The sequence below is a fragment of the Mustelus asterias genome, chromosome 23 (assembly GCF_964213995.1).
Source record: "Mustelus asterias chromosome 23, sMusAst1.hap1.1, whole genome shotgun sequence".
NCBI lineage: Eukaryota > Metazoa > Chordata > Chondrichthyes > Carcharhiniformes > Triakidae > Mustelus > Mustelus asterias.
The window spans coordinates 14,581,007-14,601,195 of record NC_135823.1 but is presented as its reverse complement, the minus strand read 5'-3'; the positions used below and the strand labels follow the sequence as shown (position 1 = coordinate 14,601,195).

The 20,189-nt window shown below is 45.8% G+C and overlaps 1 protein-coding gene across 1 annotated transcript in view; it reads left to right on the top strand.

Annotated features, from left to right (window-relative positions):
- LOC144510529 (hemoglobin subunit alpha-like) overlaps positions 1-20,189 on the top strand; it is a 39,745-nt gene extending 19,556 nt beyond the window's left edge. Inside the window, exons 2-4 of the mRNA XM_078240020.1 lie at positions 18,704-19,006; positions 19,332-19,536; positions 19,824-20,189. Of these exons, the coding sequence (XP_078096146.1) occupies positions 18,912-19,006; positions 19,332-19,536; positions 19,824-19,949 (426 nt within the window). The 5' untranslated portion in view covers positions 18,704-18,911 and the 3' untranslated portion in view covers positions 19,950-20,189. The remainder of the gene's footprint in view (positions 1-18,703; positions 19,007-19,331; positions 19,537-19,823) is intronic.

Below are 20,189 nucleotides of genomic sequence, written 5' to 3'. Positions count from 1 at the left end.
TAATCAGTATTCTGTAATTTGATTTCTGTGCCTGTGCACTGTTTGAGAACAGAGACCACTCCATCTGACGAAGGAGCATTGCTCCGAAAGCTTATGGTATTTGCTACCAAATAAACCTGTTGGACTTTAACCTGGTGTTGTGAGACTTCTTACTGTGCCCAAGGACACCCAGGTGTATTTTCTAATCCCACCTTCCTGCACCCGCCACACAGCCCTGTAGTTTACAGCACTTAAGGCTCAGATCCAGGTACTGTTTAAAAGAGTTTAGAGTCTCTGCCTCCACCACCAACTCAGGCAGTGAATTCCAGACACCCACCACCCTCTGTGTAAAAAAGTTCTTCCTCTTGTCCCCTCTTGAATCTATGTTGCCTGGTTCTAGAATTCTCCATCAAGTTAAACTATTTTATGTTGACCACTCTGTCTTGCCCCCCTCATAATTTTGTGCACCTCAATCAATTCACCCCTCAGCCATTTTTGTTCCATGGAAAATAACCCCAGCCTATCCACTCTCTCCTCATACCTACACTTTTCTAGCCCGAGCAACACTCCAGAACCAGGAGGTTGCAGTCTCAGGATACAAACATTGTGGGCGGGTTTGACGGCCTTGCTCGTCCCGAAACCGTAAAATCCTGCCCAAGGTCAACAGACCTTCCCATTGTCCGTCCCTCGCCCCTCTGATTCCCATGGCGGACGGGGCGGTAATATTCCAGCCTGTATGTTTTCAAGAAGCAGTCAGATAGAGCACCTGGAGTGAAGGGGAGCAAAGGGTATGGCAGGGAAGGCAGGATCAGGTTGGATGATCAGCCATGCTCATAATGAATGGGGAAGCAGACCTGAAGGGCCAAATGGCCTCCTCCTGCTCCTTTTTTTGGATGTTTCTATCTGTGGGGAGAAAATTGGGGGTAACATTTAATCAGAACTGGAAAACGTTAGTGAAATAACAGATTCACAGCAAGCACAGAGAGAGAGAGGGGGAAAGATGGAATGGTTTTAATCGGCTGGAAGGAAGGGGAGATTAAATGTTGGTGCAAGACAAAGGCGAGATGAGAGTGGGGCAAGTAAGCTAAAGGCATCCCTAGAAAAAAGAGATGTAGAATCATTACTCACAGATACCATCCAAACATTAATAAAAATAAATTGGAGAAGTGGTTATGACACTCTATCCCAGAAATCCATCCAATGAAGCTTCATTCTCGCCACCCGATATATCCATTCTTATGTAGCAAGCCCCAAATGGTACATAGTACTCCAGGTGTATCATTGAGGTAAAATTTCCATATTCTTACACTCCAGTCCCTTGCATGAAGGTCTCCATTCCATTTATCTTCCTAATTGTTTGCTGGATCTGCATGTTAACCATATATGTTTCATATAAGAGGCAGCTGAATCCTTCTGAAATTGCACTAACACTGAATATTTTCTCACCATTTAAAACAGCTGTTTTTTTATTATTCTTCCAAAGTGAAGACCCTGTGAATTCCCCACATTAATACTGTTGTAGGGAAATATCCCTTACCAGTGCAGAATAGAAGTTGAGTCGCAAATCAAGGTTCAAAGCGTGTCTTTATTGTACAATTACTGGGATCCCAGGGAGACCCCCGTAGCCAGCTCAGAAACAGTGGCTTGGCCACGTTGATCTCAATTAAATCACATCAGCTCTGGATCTTTATAGGGATCCAAATTCGCGCGGGAACATTTGATTATGCTTTTTTACACAATGTATGCTTTTTTACACAATGTATAAAGTGGTCTGTCAGTTTCAAAAGTCCCTAGGAAGTTTCATCGATTAGCATTTGTATGGTGTGTGTTCGTGTTAATGGGATTACTTGGTCCTGCCCCGGTGTCTAAATGCATTTCCCATTATCATCTCTATGTGTCCTCTTATTTGAATTGATCCTATTGTTCCGTGTCTGTGTTTCCTGCTTGTGAGATTGAGTGTTAATGTCATCCTGTCCTGTTGGGTGTCTGGAGTATTTCATTCTTAACCTTTTATCCTTATCTCTTAGTTTATCAGATTTTTATGTCTGCCTTGGCCGAATTGGTAATATTTCAGTGATAGCTTGGTTTTGATAACCCACTCTATGTCTCGTTTCATAGGGATCTTGATCGTCCTTGGCCAGTTTAAAATGCAGCTGCGCGCTGTTGCTAGGCAGATTAGGGATCTTCCGTAGTTTCTGAAATTCGTGAGTCTCTCAGCTGTGCAGGGGGGGACCCGATCGAATATCCATCCGGGGGTGCCCCTCTGCATTGTTGGCCCGTTATGAGTGGTGCCAATTAGTCCAATAAGTAAATATGTTTGATGATACAAATATGGTTTTCTGGAAAATTTCCTCCTTCAGTCCCTCCTCTCGTCCAGGGGGTGCCATTCATGGCTGACCCCCCATGGACGACCTTCAGAGGAACAGTGATTTGTACAGCTGTTGTCCTTGCCGTTGTTCCTCTTCTTCTGTGCCGTTGTTAAGTTCTTGCATCTGGATACTGGCAGTGGGTAGCATTCTTGATGTAATATTTGCACATATCACTTTAATACAGGTTAGGCCAAGGCAGAGTGTGAACAGGATGGCTACCACTAGGATTAATCCCTTCATAATATATGCTCCCCAAACTGTGTTAAACAGCCATCCTAACCACCCATCAGTCCCTGTTAACCCCTGTTTAAAGTTATCCAATTGCTTTTGTATCCCGGACATGGCTGCTGTTATGTTTAGTGTCTCGTCGTGTACGTATGTGATGCATTTTTCCTTGATGATGGTGCATACCCCCCCTTGTCTGGCTAGCTGATAGTCCACCGCATATCTCGTTTGTTGTGTGTATAGTCTGAGTTCTGCGAGTTCTTGGTCAATTGCGCCTAATGCTTGTAGGGTGTTGTTTCCTAAAATGGTCAGTCCACATATGAAGAAGTTCCTATTACTGGCACTGATCACCCCTGCGGCGCCTCCCAGGGATAGTGTCCCCAGAAATCCATATCCTAAAGAAGACCCTAGTGTGACAGGGGCCTGCCAGTCGGAGCAAAATTCTGCGCTGATGGCCCTGGTCACTATGCGTTTCTGGACATGCCCTTCGCTTGGGCATGGAACCGTGAGAGGTCTGATTGTCCCTACGGAAAAGAACCTTGGAGGCCTGTCTGTGGCCGTCATATATACATTTTTAAATAAAACACGTACCCGTCTTTAACCCGATAACATGCATTACCCCGGGGTCGTTTGACCACATGGCCCCATCTTGTGGAACCTTCCCTCCCCCTGGACTGTCCACTTGATTGTACCTCTTGGTGAGAATCAAATGGATATGTCCCTGAGGCTGAGCTTACGTGGGTGCTGTTGCACTTGCCACACATAAGCTGCCTACCCGCGGTGACTGCAATGCATTTTTGTTGCTTGCAGTCACAAGTGAAGTGTCCTTCCCGGACCCGGCACTCCTGGAGAGCACAATGTGCCTCAGCGCACGAATCATTTTTAGGGACAAAGGCATGCACGCACCCCCATCCCTCTCCCTTAAAACATTGTGGGTAGTTCCCATGTGTCTCCTCCGGTTGGGGTCCCATCCCCCTTAGAATTCCCGGCTCAGTGAGCTCTACACACCTTCCTTGTATCCCTTGCTTAAAGTACCCAATATGTTCTTTGCAGGGTGCCCCCGATGTGTCAATAGTGAATAACTCTTGTGGGAGCCACCCTGGTGTTGCGATGAATAGGGAGTTTACTGATCGCGCTGAGGGGTAACAAGCGGTCCTATTCCCATAGATCTGGATGTGTGTTTTCAGGAATAGGTTTCCTTCCATGATTGGTGGTTCTGCTCCCCTAACCCCCATGTGTTGGAGTGTATTTACAATGGTCAGGGTTATTATCAGATATGTCCCTGTTCCCATATCGCTCTTTTTTTTTTCAACAGTATTTTACAATTACAGTATATACAGAAAATAAACAGGCAATTAAATTAAAAGTAGTTGGTTCCGACGTCTTGATAGTAGATCTGGTCCTGGTTCCTGTGGAAGTTGAATGAGCAAAACGGTATTTTTTAGTTCATTTGTCCTCATATAGTTTTAATTGGGTCCAGTGTTTCCAGACCCCCTGTCCCCTTATATCTATACAGGCACAGGTATCTCCGCTAACAATGACCTCGTAAGGTCCGTGCCATCTTGGGGCAAATCCTGGTTTTGCAGGAAGCACTTTTGTTAATACCCGGCTCCCGGCTTTTGGGACTTCTGGTAATATTTCTGAGTCCCCCTCTGCATCGACCTGTGCCTGATTAGAAATTACGGACCGGCGCATCCCCTTCAATTGGGTGCTAAGGTCTCGGATGTATTGTCGGATACATCCATTCATTTGTATGTAGTCTTATCAAAAGACATCGCTTTCCCCATTAAAATCACATGCCATACAGTTCCGATCTTTATATGAGTACTCTTACACTATCTCTAATTTGATCATTTGTTTGCGTGCAAGCGCTACACCACAGTACTTCACAAAATAATTATGTCTTTATCAATGCCCAATATAGTATATGAATATATCATACAAAGTTGGTTAAGGCTTTTCAGGATTTGATGTTATTCTTGTGTCTATATGGCAGTGCTATACTGTATAATAAAAATAATCAAGCGGCAGTTGTATCATACCACTTTACACATCGTACCCGTGATATCCAAACCCTTTTAATTTAAGCCGTTTCTTTTTTTTAAACTGAGCTCCAGATCGAAACCCCCGCACTCTAGGAAAAGTAACAGGCGCCGAATTAAAATCAAAGCAGGTACAATACATACCAGTTATTTGATTAGGAACATTTTGGTTTCTTAACTGGCTAGGTTTTAAGCTTTGCAGTGCTTTTATATTTGGCAAACCTTGAACCTTGATGGCTCATGAAATTCCGACGGCAGTACATAATTTTAACTAGTTCAGAATACTAAACTATCTGACGTTCGCAAATCGCGATATTCTGCGATTAATACTGTATTTCACTGACTTGATATACTTTAAACTAATTCATAGACCTCAGTCTTTTGTTCCTGCTTTTCTACCTTTCCACAAAATAACTTATTTTCTTCTCTTAACTCCTCAACTAACTCTTATAATTTCTACTTCAAGACAAAGGAAAGAGCACATGCTTCCTTCCAAGGTTTAAATCCTTTCTTAACATTAAAACAAACAACAACAAAGCATCCACGCAACCACTTTGTTTAAACACACACACACATACACATGGAAGCTTCCAAAAGTCATTCCACAGTACATCCTTTTTCATTCAAACTTATCATTTCAGACTGGGATGAGTGTAAAACATTCAAAGAGAATACAGAACATTGATTAAGACAATCGCTTTTATTCTTCTTTCTTCCAAACTGTAATTAACTCAAAGCAGAAGTAAATTCAAGAAATCCTATCACTTTAATCTTTAACAGTTTTAACACTCTCCCAGCCCCCTGAGGCTAAACCAAGGTGCAATACACTGCACCCACTGCCTGTAGCAAACATTCCACAGGAACAAAGAGCTCCCTGCTCTCAATCTAATTACAACAACAACCACCTACATTCGACAAGCTACCAGATCTCACAAACACACTGAAATACAAAAACTAAGATCTCTCCTATCCATCTGCTGCCTTTCCCCTGGCGTAAAAGGCTTATAGGTTGCCTTTGGTTGTGCTAACGTCCCTCCTCTCGTGACTGGCGCTAGATTATAATTTTCTACGTTTTCTTCTGATGCTGGAGTGGCTGTATGTTTCTGCACTGACTCGTATGGGCGCCGAGGGTCCGTTTCCTCTGATCTCTGCGTTATCTCCGCAGTGTGTCTTCTGTGTTCTAATTCCCTCACTCTCTCCTGTAATACTTTAATTTGTTCTGTCTCTTTGTGTCTCTCCTCCATTGAGGCATTTACTTCCTCAATTAGTCCAGCTAACTGGGTCACTAATATTACTCCCATTACTTTTGTTTTGTCCCGTTTAACTCCGTCTACCCACTTTCTTTGATCTTCTAAAGTTTGTGATGCGTTCCACCCGTTCCGTTTCATCTTTGCAACAATCGCTTCTCTGGCTAACAGATACTTCAAAATGAGAGCTACTGCAGTTTCTCCCTTAACAACGTGGTCTGCCATTTTTCTGTCTAGCAGTCCTGCAACCCCCGTATGCTGGCTGCTACAGTAAAAGTGCCTCAACTCTCTCCCTTATCTCCTGTCACTGATACTGCCCCAGCACCGTCTGTATTGCTGTAGGGCCTCGTAGTGAGGTTCCAGTGGGTCTCTTTCCCCTGGGCTCCCCCAACTATTCCTGACACCTCACGCTTGGACTATTTTGTGTTGTCTTATTGGGATGTGTGCTGGTTGTTTAGTGGGTTTGTCCGCCCCTGTTCCCAGCCCCTCTAAGTACAACGCCTCCCGCTCGGCCACCACCCCCACTAGCAGGGTTGATCCGTTACCCCAAAACCGGGTATCCTGCTATGGGCTGTGGTGTTCCCTACAGACGAACAAGGTTATCAAACTCCGCCCGGGTCCCTAATGGATCCTCCGTCGTCGTGTCTCTTGGTCAGGATGGATCGGGTCCCCTTTTCCTCAACACTTACACACATGTATTCTGTTATCAAAGCCCCTGTTATAGTTAGTAACTGTATCGACTCTGAGGTTGTTCGTCCCTTCAGAGTCAGTGTTGTTACCCGATTTACACTGTCCGTGCCTTGCACCCTGAGTGCCTGTGCCTCTTAGCGCCCGCTTCAAAACCCAACCTTAGCGTGGGAGATTTCTCCTCTTAACGTCCAGTTTAGGGTAGGGCACCTTGAGTCAAGCACTCCCTTGTCCTATTGCCTTGGCACAGACAGCGGTTTCATTTACAATCCTGGGTTAGTTACACCAATTAGTTCTGCATGCGGTACTTATCTTTATATTAGTCTTAATTCCTGTTATCAAATAGCCCAAAACCTGTTATCTTTACCTCTGGTCCTTTACTCCTATTAAAGTTAAAAGTTACTTACCTTCTTCCACGCGGTCGTTCTGACCTGTACCTCTTTAGTGCGGACTTCTGTTTCAATTTAAAAACTTAGGCAAGATTATACAGTTCTACAAGACAACAATACTTAAAACAGACAAACCCTAACCCTTAAAGGTACCTCACTTTGAACGGAGACCTGCACTCGCCTTTGACTGCTCTGGATTTGTATCAGATTCGTTTAAATTTGATCCCGACTTTCAAACTGTGGCCATCAGTCAGAAGTCAGATATCAAATCCTGCCGTGACTACGCCATTTTGTTGTAGGGAAATATCCCTTACCAGTGCAGAATAGAAGTTGAGTCGCAAATCAAGGTTCAAAGCGTGTCTTTATTGTACAATTACTGGGATCCCAGGGAGACCCCCGTAGCCAGCTCAGAAACAGTGGCTTGGCCACGTTGATCTCAATTAAATCACATCAGCTCTGGATCTTTATAGGGATCCAAATTCGCGCGGGAACATTTGATTATGCTTTTTTACACAATGTATGCTTTTTTACACAATGTATAAAGTGGTCTGTCAGTTTCAAAAGTCCCTAGGAAGTTTCATCGATTAGCATTTGTATGGTGTGTGTTCGTGTTAATGGGATTACTTGGTCCTGCCCCGGTGTCTAAATGCGTTTCCCATTATCATCTCTATGTGTCCTCTTATTTGAATTGATCCTATTGTTCCGTGTCTGTGTTTCCTGCTTGTGAGATTGAGTGTTAATGTCATCCTGTCCTGTTGGGTGTCTGGAGTATTTCATTCTTAACCTTTTATCCTTATCTCTTAGTTTATCAGATTTTTATGTCTGCCTTGGCCGAATTGGTAATATTTCAGTGATAGCTTGGTTTTGATAACCCACTCTATGTCTCGTTTCATAGGGATCTTGATCGTCCTTGGCCAGTTTAAAATGCAGCTGCGCGCTGTTGCTAGGCAGATTAGGGATCTTCCGTAGTTTCTGAAATTCGTGAGTCTCTCAGCTGTGCAGGGGGGGACCCGATCGAATATCCATCCAGGGGTGCCCCTCTGCATTGTTGGCCCGTTATGAGTGGTGCCAATTAGTCCAATAAGTAAATATGTTTGATGATACAAATATGGTTTTCTGGAAAATTTCCTCCTTCAATACTCTTCCTGCCACCTGCTTTCCCAATCATGACCAAATCCCATTGCAGACTCACTTCCCCACCTAGCATCCCATCGACAGCTCGGGTACATTCTGTCTCTGCTGTCATCTGGGTCATTAATAAATAAAGATTAGAAATTGCTGCGATCCAAACACTGGTCCCTGTAAAACAACTTGCTGAGCTGGAAACCATCCCCGTGTTCCCTCTCTCTGCCTCCTGTCCTTTCATCAATCCTCTATTCATGTTAGTTGATTACCCTCAAATCTCGCTGGAAGATTCTTTTTTGTGCCACCTTATCTAATGTGTTTTGATAATCCAATAAACTGAATCCACTGTTCCATTTTATCTTCACTGCCAGTTACATCTTCAAAAATCACTAACAGACTCGTCAAAGATGATTTCCCTTCCATGAGATGGCACGGTAGCACAGTGGTTAGCACTGTTGCCTTACAGCACCAGGGACCCGGGTTCAATTCCTGACTTGGGTCACTGTCCGTATGGAGTTTGCACATTCTCCCCGTGTCTGCGTGGGTTTCCTCCGGGTGCTCCGGTTTCCTCCAGCAGCCCAAAGATGTGCGGTTGATTGGCCTTGCTAAACTGACACTTTGGGGGCGATTCTCCCAAAAGTGCTGAATTAGCAGGAAAACTGTTCTAAATCCCGACTGGTCGGACAGTTCTGCTTCTCACCTGAATCTCCGCACTCTGTGCACTGCAGAGGTCCCAGTCGGGAATCTCATTAAAAACCCAGGGGGGCGGGGCCTATTCGCACCGGAGTCTGACAGTTCTGGAACTCTGCGCATGCGCAGTGGTCCCGATCTGTCAGATTCCCCATTTGCTGGCCAGCTCAATCGCTGGCCAGCCCGGGACCCCCCGCAGTGCTACCCCTCCAGTCCCCCCGCATGGACCGATCGCGGCCCCCACAATTCCTGGGTCTGCCCTGACCCCTCCCCCCCGCCATCCCCAATGCCCAGCATCCCCCAGCAGCGACAATTCCCCCTACACCCCTAACCCCGGCAGACCCCCACCCCCCGCTGGTCCCCCTGGGGTCAGACCCCACCAGAGACAGACCATCCTCCACCCCACTGCCCCTCCACCCCCCCACCCTCCACCCAGGCTGCCCCAATCGCTGGCCTTCCTCCATCCCAGACCAATCCCAATGCAGAGTGGCAGCGGGACCCCCCACCCCCACCAATCGCACCTAGGCCCCACCCACAATAGGCCCCCTCCCCCTTGGCACTACCCGCTGCCTGGTGGGCAGTGCCAAGGTTCCCCCGGGCATGGGCACTTTGCCCCTTGGGCAGTGCTGGGGTCACAGGCTGGCACTGCCAGGGTGTCCATGCCCAGGGGACACCACCCCCCTCACTGCCCAACCCCCTGGTGGGCACCGATTGCCTCCCATTCATTCAGGTGGGGTTTCTCGCTAGCTCCCTGAATGTCGCGTGAATGTGGTGGAGGCGGACACACTGGGAACGTTTAAGACTTATCTAGACAGCTATATGAACGGAGTGGGAATGGAGGGATACAAAAGAGTGGTCTAGTTTGGACCAGGGAGCGGCGCGGGCTAATTGTTCCTTGTTTCTCGTGGAAGTGGAAATGACTAGGGTTGGGAAGCATTTTCCGATCAGGGCCAGTGTGATCTCCTGGACTCGTTTCGATCGCCTCAGGGGGTCGGAGAGGAATTTCCCAGATTTTTTTTTCCCCATATTGGCCCTGGGGTTTTCACTCTGGGTTTTCGCCTCTCCCTGGAGATCACATGGTCTGGAATGGGGGGGTGGGGGTGAGTTAATAGGTTGTAATGAACAAAGCATCGTAGCTGTGGGGGACAGCTCGGTGGATAGGATATTGGTATGTAGATAGGCTGGAAAATTGGGCGGGGATCCTGGATTCAGGATTCAATCCTGGCCGGGGTGCGGCGCGGGCTTGGAGGGCCGAAGGGCCTGTTCCTGTGCTGTATTGTTCTTTGTTCTTTGTTTGTCGTGAACCCTGCTGGAATGAAGTACTCCTGACGGGGTGGTAGATTCGATCGAGGCCTGAAAGGTCCCGATAATTAACAATATTTAAAATAGATTAAAAACAGATTCAAATGACTGACCTTCCTTCCCGCCGGTTTCCAGCATGGTCTGGCCGGCGACCGTTCACCAGCTCTGGGAGATGCGCATGCATTCCCAGCGCATGCGCAAATCCCGGAACAAGACCGCAGAGGTGCGTCTCCTGGCCGGACATGCCAGAAAAGTGGCGGGCCGCAATGGGACAATCGCGGCCTTTGTGTCAGGGGATTAGCAGGGTAAATGCATGGGGTTACAGGAATAGGGCCTGGATGGGATTGTGGTTGGTGCAGGCACGATGGGCCGAATGGCCTCCTTCTGCACTGTAGGGATTCTATGATTCTATAAAAACGATGTTAACTCCACATAATCATGTTACGATGTTCTATGCCCTTGCATTACTTCTCCAATAACAGAGTACAACCTTTTCCGAACAGCTGATATCGCATAAATATCTGTGATGACTTCAGCCAGGCTCATGAGGTTGGCTTGCTAGAGTATGAACTACCTGATGGGTCCTGCCTGAGGTGTGGTGACCTTCAGGTTAAATCACCACCAGTCACCTCTCCCCCTCAAAGGGGAGAGCTGCAATTGGTCATCTGGCGACCTTACCTATGTTCTGAGCAACTACTAGAGTCATCACTGCCTCATACATGATTTAAAAGAAAATTAACAGTAACCTCTGTCACATTACACTGCCATTTTAGCAAAAAGAGATACCTGATGAATCCTAATTGATGGTTAAATCAGGGAGCCTCATGCTCCCTATTTAAAGCAGGTGTGTCAGACTCCCAGCCTGCACTCAGCAGGGAGCAACAGGAGAGCTGGCTGTGTACAGATGTATGGTGTAAATAAAGTAACTTGGGGATGGGGCGTCCGCCCCAGTGGAGTTATTACACTATCTTTCAGTTCTCTGTCCTTCCTTTCTTAAGTAGTGGTTTATATTTGTCAATCTACATTCTACTGTGACCATTCTCAAATGTATTGAATCCTGTAATATTAAACCCAGCTCTCCCACTATCGCTGTAGCTTTTACAAATCTGGGTAACGCCGGCAGTTACAAGGGATTTGCCGGTTTGTATCCGTGTTGTATTGTGTTAACTCTACACTTTGCTGTAGAATTTTCAAATATTCAGCATTTTAAATATAAAGAAAACACTTTTAAAATTAATAAACCATGAAAGATTAGCAGGATATGAACATTGACAGAAATACTAATCATACAGTTTTAGCTCATTACAAACTCTTTCCGCACTGTAGGGATTCTATGATTCTAATAAAGAAGCTTTTGGTGATCTCAGGGATGCAGAGAGTGGGAGCACAGTCTACCTATAGGTGTGTCTGTGTATCTGTAGGTGTGAAAGGTCTGGGAGAATGGATATCCAATCGCGTTTTCCAAATATGATGGATGCTAAGGAAAACAGAAGAGCTCAGAGTCCTGGCCAGCCAGATATCTGAGAGAGAAGGCAAAGGGCGATCATTTAGTACAATGATTCAGCAAATTTCAGCTCAGCACCTACTACTGAATCATTCAACTCTGGCCGATACTGAGTATCTTTGGAGGCTGACCTTGTTTATCAGGTTTGAAGGGATGAACATGCCCTTGTTTAAGGCATGTCGTGTGTACAAGTCTGTGAGTGAATGATCAGAGCAAATTCAATTATCTTCACATGGTGTCAGTTTGGCAGCACTTAAGCACCATGTTCCAATACTTACAAACAAGTTTAACCTTGGACTTTAGCTAAATACTTGAGCATGAGCTGGCATCTCTGCGGGCAATCATCAGGTTGACAGCTTCAGGAATTGTCCATTTATAGATATGGTTTTCCCCCTGTTTAAGAGTTTGCCGGAAGAGGGAAACTGTGTGAGAAGCAGACAGTCAAAGAGGAATAGGCAGGTAGTGCAGGAGCTCTCTGAGTGCATCAGGGGGGTGCAATCTGCCAGTATTCCATTCCGAATACTGATGGTCTTTAACTGGGCAATGCAGCCAAAGCCAGGTCTGAGGCACCACAGGTGGCTCAGCTGCACAGGGCAGCAGGACAGAGCAACCAGAGGTGTGGGCATAGTGGTACAGAGCTGGGAGTCTTCAACATTGACCTCATGAAGACTCATGGCATCAGGTCAAACATGAAGAAGGAAACCTCATGCCAATTATCACCTACCAACAACCCCCCCTCAGCTAATGAATCATTATTGCCCATATTTGTCCACTGTGGGTGACATAAAGTTACTCTGGTTGGTGGCTATGTTTTTGATTAATTCATGGAATGTGGATGTCACTGACTACTTATTGCCCATCCCTAATTTCCCTTGAGAAGATAGTGGTTATAGCACCCCAAGGGGCACCTGGGCATTGCCAGGCATCCTGCAGTGCCACCAGGGGTGGGACCAGAGGGGGACAGGGCCTCTGGGAGGGAGATCAGTGGAGATGGGGGTCCCACTGCCACTCTGCAACTGTGACCAGTGGCAGAGGGAGGGAGGGCAGAGATCGGGGATAGCTATCGGGGTGGATGTGGGAGGATCCAGCCTGTCAGGGGTGTTCGGGGCTGCTGGGCTGGGAGTGGTCAGTACTGCGGCTGGGGTTGGGGGGGATCCAGGCTGCCGGTGCGGGGAGGGAGATTGGGACTGCTGAGGGTGGAATGGCGGGGGGAATTTGAGGCGGGCAGAGGAGGGGGGGGCGGGGGGGGGGGTCAGCAAGGACAGTGATATGCACTTGTTGTACTGGACAGCGATTGTGCTGGCCAGTGACCGGGAGGCCGGAAGTGTGGGGCCACTGTGCATGTTCCGCTCTCAGCACTGATAGATCGGCGCATGCACAGTGGCCTCACTCACTGCTATGCTGCCTGCCTCTCCAGCGGGGATAGGCCCCGCAATTAGATTTTATCGTGATTCACGCCGGGGCTCTCTGCAGTGCTCAGTGTGTGGAAGACTCATTTTGTAAATCCCGCTAAAAAATCCAGCGGGAGTTACTCCAGTTTTTACGCAAATTCGGCACTTTAGAATTTCTTTGGGAGAATCCTGGCCCAGATCTTTAAAATGGGCACTGACAACTTATACAAAGTCATTAGGAGGTATCTCGCAGTGTTCCAGGAAGGACTTGGACAGATTAGAAGCACTGGGGCCAAGGTCTACGTGGACCCAGAGGCCCGACCTAAGTACATCAAGGTATGACTGGTCCCCTGTGCCCTACGTCAAAGTAAAGGCTGAATTGGAATGTCTCGAGGAACTTGGCATCATATACACTATACAATTTGCTGAATGGGCCACGCCAGTAGTCCCAGTTTTAAAACTTGACAATTTGGTCGAAAGCCTCCCGCTTAGACATGAGCCAAGCATACCTTCAAATGGAGTTTGAGGTGTCACCCAGGTAGCACCTCCCCATAAATACTCACCAAGGACTGGATGAGAACACTCATTTGGCCTTTGAGGTGTTTTCAGTTTGTGCCATTTCCCAAAGGGTGATGAGGAACATCCTTCAAGGGATGCCCAGAATGACAGTCTATCTGGATAACATTTTAATCTCAGGAGCTACTGCAAAGGAACATTTGGAGAGTTTGGAGGATTTCTTACGGCTTTATTCTGATGCTGGTATCTGATTATAAATGGAAAAATGTGTGTTCCAGGTTAATGAGATGATGTATCTCGGGTACAGACTTGACAAGGATGGATTGCACGCTGTCAAAGAGAAAGTGAAGGCCATAAAGGGGCTCCGAATCCAAGGAACACAATGGAGTTGAAGTCTTTCCTCGGTCTCTGAGATTACTATTCACATCGAACTTGGTGACCCGGCTGGAACTCCTCCAACTAATCTTTTAAAAAATCAGAATGGCAAATGCCACAAGAGACGTCCAACAGCAATTGTTGTTGAAATCTTTGTAAGGATTCAGAGCAGGGAAAATGATGAACAAGAGGAAAAGGGAGCAAAGAGAATAAGAAAAGTGATAGGCAGAGAAATCAGGGGACAGAGTTAGATAAGGACAGAGTGAAAAATAGTAGGATTGGGACAAGAAACTTTAAAAGTGCGCACCTTCAGGATTTGTACCTGAATGTTCGGAGCATTCGAAACAAAATGGATGAATTATTTGCACAGTTAGATGTAAAGGGGTGTGATATAGTTGGCATTATGAAGACGTGGCTCCAAAGTGACCAAGGATGGGAACTAAACATTGAATGCTATTCAGTGTTCAGGAAAAACAAACAGAAAGGAAAATGTGGTGGAGTTGCACTGTTGAGTAAAGAAGATGTTGGTATGATATTGAGGAAAGATATTAGCACAGGTGATGTTGAATCTGTATGGGACAAGTTAAGAAACACCAAGGAGCAAAAAATATTTGTGGGATGATATGCAGACCACCAAACTTTAGTGATAATAACATCAGACAGGAAATCAGAGATGCATGTGTTAAAGGAACTTCTGTGGTTCTGGGTGACTTTAATCTGCATATAGATTGGGAGAATCAAATTCATCACAGAACAATAGAGGAGGAATTTCTGCAGGTTATACAGGATGTTTTTCTGGACCAATATGTTGAGGAACCAACAAGGGAACAGGCCATCTTGGACTGGGTGTTGGGCAATGAGAAAGGATTAGTTGGCAATCTAGTTGTGAGAGAACCCTTGGGGACGAGTGGCCATAATATGGTAGAATTCTTTGTCAAGGTGGATAATAGAACATAGAACATAGAAAAGCTACAGCACAAACAGACCTTCGGCCCACAAGTTGCGCCGGTCGTGTCCCTACCTACCTAGGCGTATAAATAGACTTACCTATAACCCTCAATCCTATTAAGTTCCATGTACTCATCCAGAAGTCTCTTAAAATACCTTATCGAGTTTACCTCCACCACCTCTGATGGCAGCCGATTCCACTCACCCACCACCCTCTGAGTGAAAAACTTACCCCTGACACCTCCTCTGATGTTTGCTAATTGTTCCTTGTTTCTCGTTTCATGGCTTCATTCTATGATCATCTTGCTGGTGCCAGTACAGAGCGAGACTCCGGATAGTTGGGAACCTGTCTCGGGGGCAGGGAATTCATATGGTGTTCGTGGAAGTGGAAATGACTAGGGTTGGGAAGCATTTTCCGATCAGGGCCATTGTGATCTCCTGGACTCGTTTCGATCGCCTCAGGGGGTCGGAGAGGAATTTCCCAGATTTTTTTTCCCCATATTGGCCCTGGGGTTTTTCACTCTGGGTTTTCGCCTCTCCCTGGAGATCACATGGTCTGGAATGGGGGGGTGGGGGTGAGTTAATAGGTTGTGATGAACAAAGCATCGTAGCTGTGAGGGACAGCTCGGTGGATAGGATATTAGGATGTAGATAGGCTGGAAAATTGGGCGGGGATCCTGGATTCAGGATTCAATCCTGGACCGGGGAGCGGTGCGGGCTTGGAGGGCCGAAGGGCCTGTTCCTGTGCTGTATTGTTCTTTGTTCTTTGTTCTTTGTACCTACTCCCAGCACCTTAAACCTGTGTCCTCTTGTAGCAACCATTTCAGCCCTGGGAAAAAGCCTCTGAGAATCCACCCAATCTATACCTCTCAACATCTTGTAAACCTCTATCAGGTCACCTCTCATCCTTCGTCTCTCCAAGGAGAAAAGGCCGAGCTCCCTCAACCTATCCTCATAAGGCATGCCACCCAATCCAGGCAACATCCTTGTAAATCTCCTCTGCACCCTTTCTATGGCTTCCACATCCTTTCTGTAATGAAGCGACCAGAACTGGGCACAGTACTCCAGGTAGGGTCTGACAAGGGTCTTATAAAGCTGCATCATTATCCCCCGACTCCTAAACTCAATCCCTCGATTGATGAAGGCCAGCACACCATATGCCTTCTTAACCACCTCCTCCACCTGTGAGGCTGATTTAAGAGTCCTATGGACCCGGACCCCAAGGTCCTTCTGATCCTCTACACTGCTAAGTGTCTTACCCCTGATATTATACTCCTTCATCCCATTTGACCTGCCAAAATGGACCACTACACATTTATCCGGGTTGAAGTCCATCTGCCACTTCTCTGCCCAGTCTTGCATCCTATCTATGTCACTCTGCAGCTTCTAACATCCCTCCAAACTTTCCACAACACCACCAACCTTCGTGTCATCGGCAAACTTGCCAACCCATCCCTCCACTTCCTCATCCAGGTCATTTATGAAGATGACAAACAGCAAGGGTCCCAGAACAGATCCCTGGGGCACTCCACTGGTGACCAACCTCCATTCAGAAAAAGACCCATCTACAACCACTCTCTGCCTTCTGCAGGCAAGCCAGTTCTGGATCCACAAGGCAACAGCCCCTTGGATCCCATGCCCTCTCACTTTCTCGAGAAGTCTTGCATGGGGGACATTATCGAATGCCTTGCTGAAGTCCATGTAAACCACATCTACCGCTTTTTCTTCGTCAATGTGTTTAATCACATTTCCAAAGAACTCCAACAGACTCGTAAGGCACGATTTGCCTTTGACAAAGCCGTGCTGACTACTTTTGAGCATATTAAACCTCTCTAAATGTTCATAAATCCTGTCCCTCAGGATCTTCTCCATCAACTTACCAACCATTGAGGTTAGACTCACCGGTCGGTAATTTCCTGGGCTATCCCTATTCCCTTTCTTGAATATAGGAACCACATCCGCAATCCTCCAATCCTCTGGAACCTCTCCCGTCTCCATGTAGTTGATTCTGAGACCAGGGTCCTGAATCTCAATAAAGGTAACTATGATGGTATGAGGCACGAATTGGCCATGATGGACTGGGAAACATTACTGAAAGGGAAGACAGTGGACCGGCAGCGGCAGGCATTTAAAGAACGAAAAGGTGAACTCCAGAAGTTGTTTGTTTCTCTTTGACACAAGAGTGGGAAGGGAATTGTGGCCAAACCGTGGTTTACAAGGGAAATTAGAAATAGGATTAGATTAAAGGAAGAAGCATACAAATTGGCAAGAAAATGCAATATACCTGAGGATTGGGAGCAGTTTAAAGTTCAGCAAAAAAAGACCAAGGGATTAATTAAGAAGGGAAAAATAGTGTATGAATGTAAGCTAGTGGGGAACATAAAAACTGACTGTAAAAGTTTCTATAGGTATGTAAAGAGAAAAAGATTGACAAAAACAAATGTAGGCCCCTTACAGTCAGAAACAGAGGAATTCATAACAGGGGAACAAAGGAATGACCAAGGAATTAAATTCATATTTTGTTTCTGTCTTCACAAAGGATGACATGAATAATGTACCAGAGGTTCTGAGACAAACAAGTTTTATTGAGGAGCTGAAGGAATTCAGCATTAGTAGGGAAATGGTTTTGGGGAAATTGATGGGATTGAAGGTGGATAAATCTTGAGATCCTGATAATCTTCACCCCAGAGTACTTAAGGAAGTGCCCTGGAAATAGTAGAACTATTGGTGGTTATTTTCCAAAATTCTTTCAACTCTGGAATGGTTCCTACAGATTGGAGGATAAATAATATAAGCCTGCTATTCTTATAGACCAATGAGCCGAATGTAGCTAATCTTTTGAGAAGGGTAGATAGCTGGTCAGAAGATAGGAAGCAAAGAGTTGGCATCAATGTGTCCTTTCCGGATTGGCAGTCAGTGACTAGTGGGGTTCCGCAGGTATCTGTGCAAGGACCCAACTGGTTATTTCTATTATTAATAACAAAGAACAAAGAACAATACAGCACAGGAACAGGCCCTTCGGCCCTCCAAGCCCGCGCCGCTTCCTGGTCCAAACTAGACCATTCTTTTCTATCCCTCCACTCCCACTCCGTGCATGTGGCTATCTAGATAAGTCTTAAGCGTTCCCAGTGTGTCCGCCTCCACCACCTTGCCCGGCAGCACATTCCAGGCCCCCACCACCCTCTGTGTAAAATACGTCCTTCTGATATCCGTGTTAAACCTGCCCCCCCTCACCTTGAACCTATGACCCCCCGTGAACGTCACCACCGACCTGGGAAAAAGCTTCCCACTGTTCACCCTATCTATGCCTTTCATAATTTTATACACCTCTATTAGGTCACCCCTCATCCTCCGTCTTTCCAGTGAGAACAACCCCAGTTTACCCAATCTCTCCTCATAACTAAGCCCTGCCATACCAGGCAACATCCTGGTAAACCACCTCTGCACTCTCTCTAAAGCCTCCACGTCCTTCTGGCAGTGTGGCGACCAGAACTGGACGCAGTATTCCAAATGCGGCCGAACCAACGTTCTATCCAACTGCAACATCAGACCCCAACTTTTATACTCTATGCCCCATCCTATAAAGGCAAGCATGCCATATGCCTTCTTCATCACCTTCTCCACCTGTGACATCACCTAATGATTTGGAAGAGGGAACTGAATGTACTCAGCATTATCTTTGCTGCTGAGGTAGTAATCAAAATATTTAACATTCTCTGATTGTAATTAACTGTTCAAGTCACAATTAGCACCAACTCAAATGTTCCAGCTCTCTGCTTTCTAGTATATGCCACACTTGCACTCGTCTCTTCTATGAACTCAATTAGTTAAACCATTGAAACATGTTTCAAATGAAATGTGTAGAAGGTGTGGCTTGGTAACATTTCTCAAACACCGGCTATCTTTGTCAACAGTTGCTAATGAAAGAGGTGATTGGTTCCTCAGTCGACGTTGCTCTTTATCATTGCATTTGCAACAGAACAGTTGGAGTCGTGACCAACAACCAATCAGACAAATGGGGATTGGAGGGCGGGTCTCGGAGAAATGCAATAAAAACGGGGGAAAAACACCCAGAGATATCGCGAAGGTTTTGAGTCTGAACAAGTAACAACAGCTGCAGCCATGATACTCTCTGAGATTGAGAAGCAAAAGATAGGCGAAATCGCCCAGGTGCTGGCAAAATCACCTGAAGCTTTTGGTGCTGAAGCTTTGGCCAGGTAATTCCATGACATTTACATTCTGTTCAAAGCATTTCTGACGAGAATCTGTGATGATAATTATTGGATTTATTTTCTCTGGAATTGTGCGGTAACAGAATTGAAATTTTCTACACAGTATCAACAACTTTCTAAAGCAGTGAGATTGGTGAACTCAAAGCAAATGAATGGGAATCCTCCTGAGATTTCAATGTGTTCCACATGAATGAAGCTCTTTGCATTGAAGAATAATCCTTAGATATTCAAATTTGAATGATGGGTTGGGGTTGGGCTGGTGTTGGAGGTTTCAAAAGATGGAATAATGGTCTTCTTTTTGTTCCTGAAGGTTGTTTGTAACTCATCCTGGATCCAAGTCTTACTTCGATTACAAAGACTACAGTGCTGCCGGTGCAAAGGTCCAAGTACATGGCGGAAAGGTCATTAGAGCTGTGGTCAAAGCAGCTGAACACTTGGATGACCTGCATTCTCACCTGGAGGGTCTTGCACTTATCCATGGCAAAAAGCTTCTGGTGGATCCTCAGAACTTTCCGGTATGTATCAATTTGATGGAATTGTCCTGGTGTCCATTGCAACAAACTCTGACTATCAGTACAGTAACTGGACATTTCGATTGCTCATTTCAAATTGACATGTCACTCTGTAAAGATTGTAGTCCTGTTCACAATTAAGAGTCAAAGTATAAGCATTTGGTGTTCATTTTACATTTAAAATGTTGGAGAGGACCCCCTTCTGACCAATATTCCACTGCGTCACACTTAATTTGTCACTCTGACTAAAAGAGATGAATTAATTTTTCTTTGATCTTTTTCTTTTACAGATGCTTTCAGAATGCATCATAGTCACCTTGGCCACCCACCTGGCTGACTTCTGTCCAGCCACCCACTGCGCTATCGACAAGTTGCTCTCTGCCATTTGCCAAGAACTGAGCTCCCGCTATCGTTAGAAATGCAGCCAGAAAACTGAAGCAGAACGCAGTTTGATTCACATCCTTGAAACCTCTGTGTACATGTTTCCTCAAACTGCATGACAATAAATGCTCACTCTTTTAAACAAACAATTTTGCTGTACCTGCACTGTTTAATCCAGTTTGCATACTTCATCATGCATTTTCCATTAATAATTGTTAAACTGCTTCAAATGATATTTACTGAGGATCAATAAAATTTGCTTTCATTAAATGATA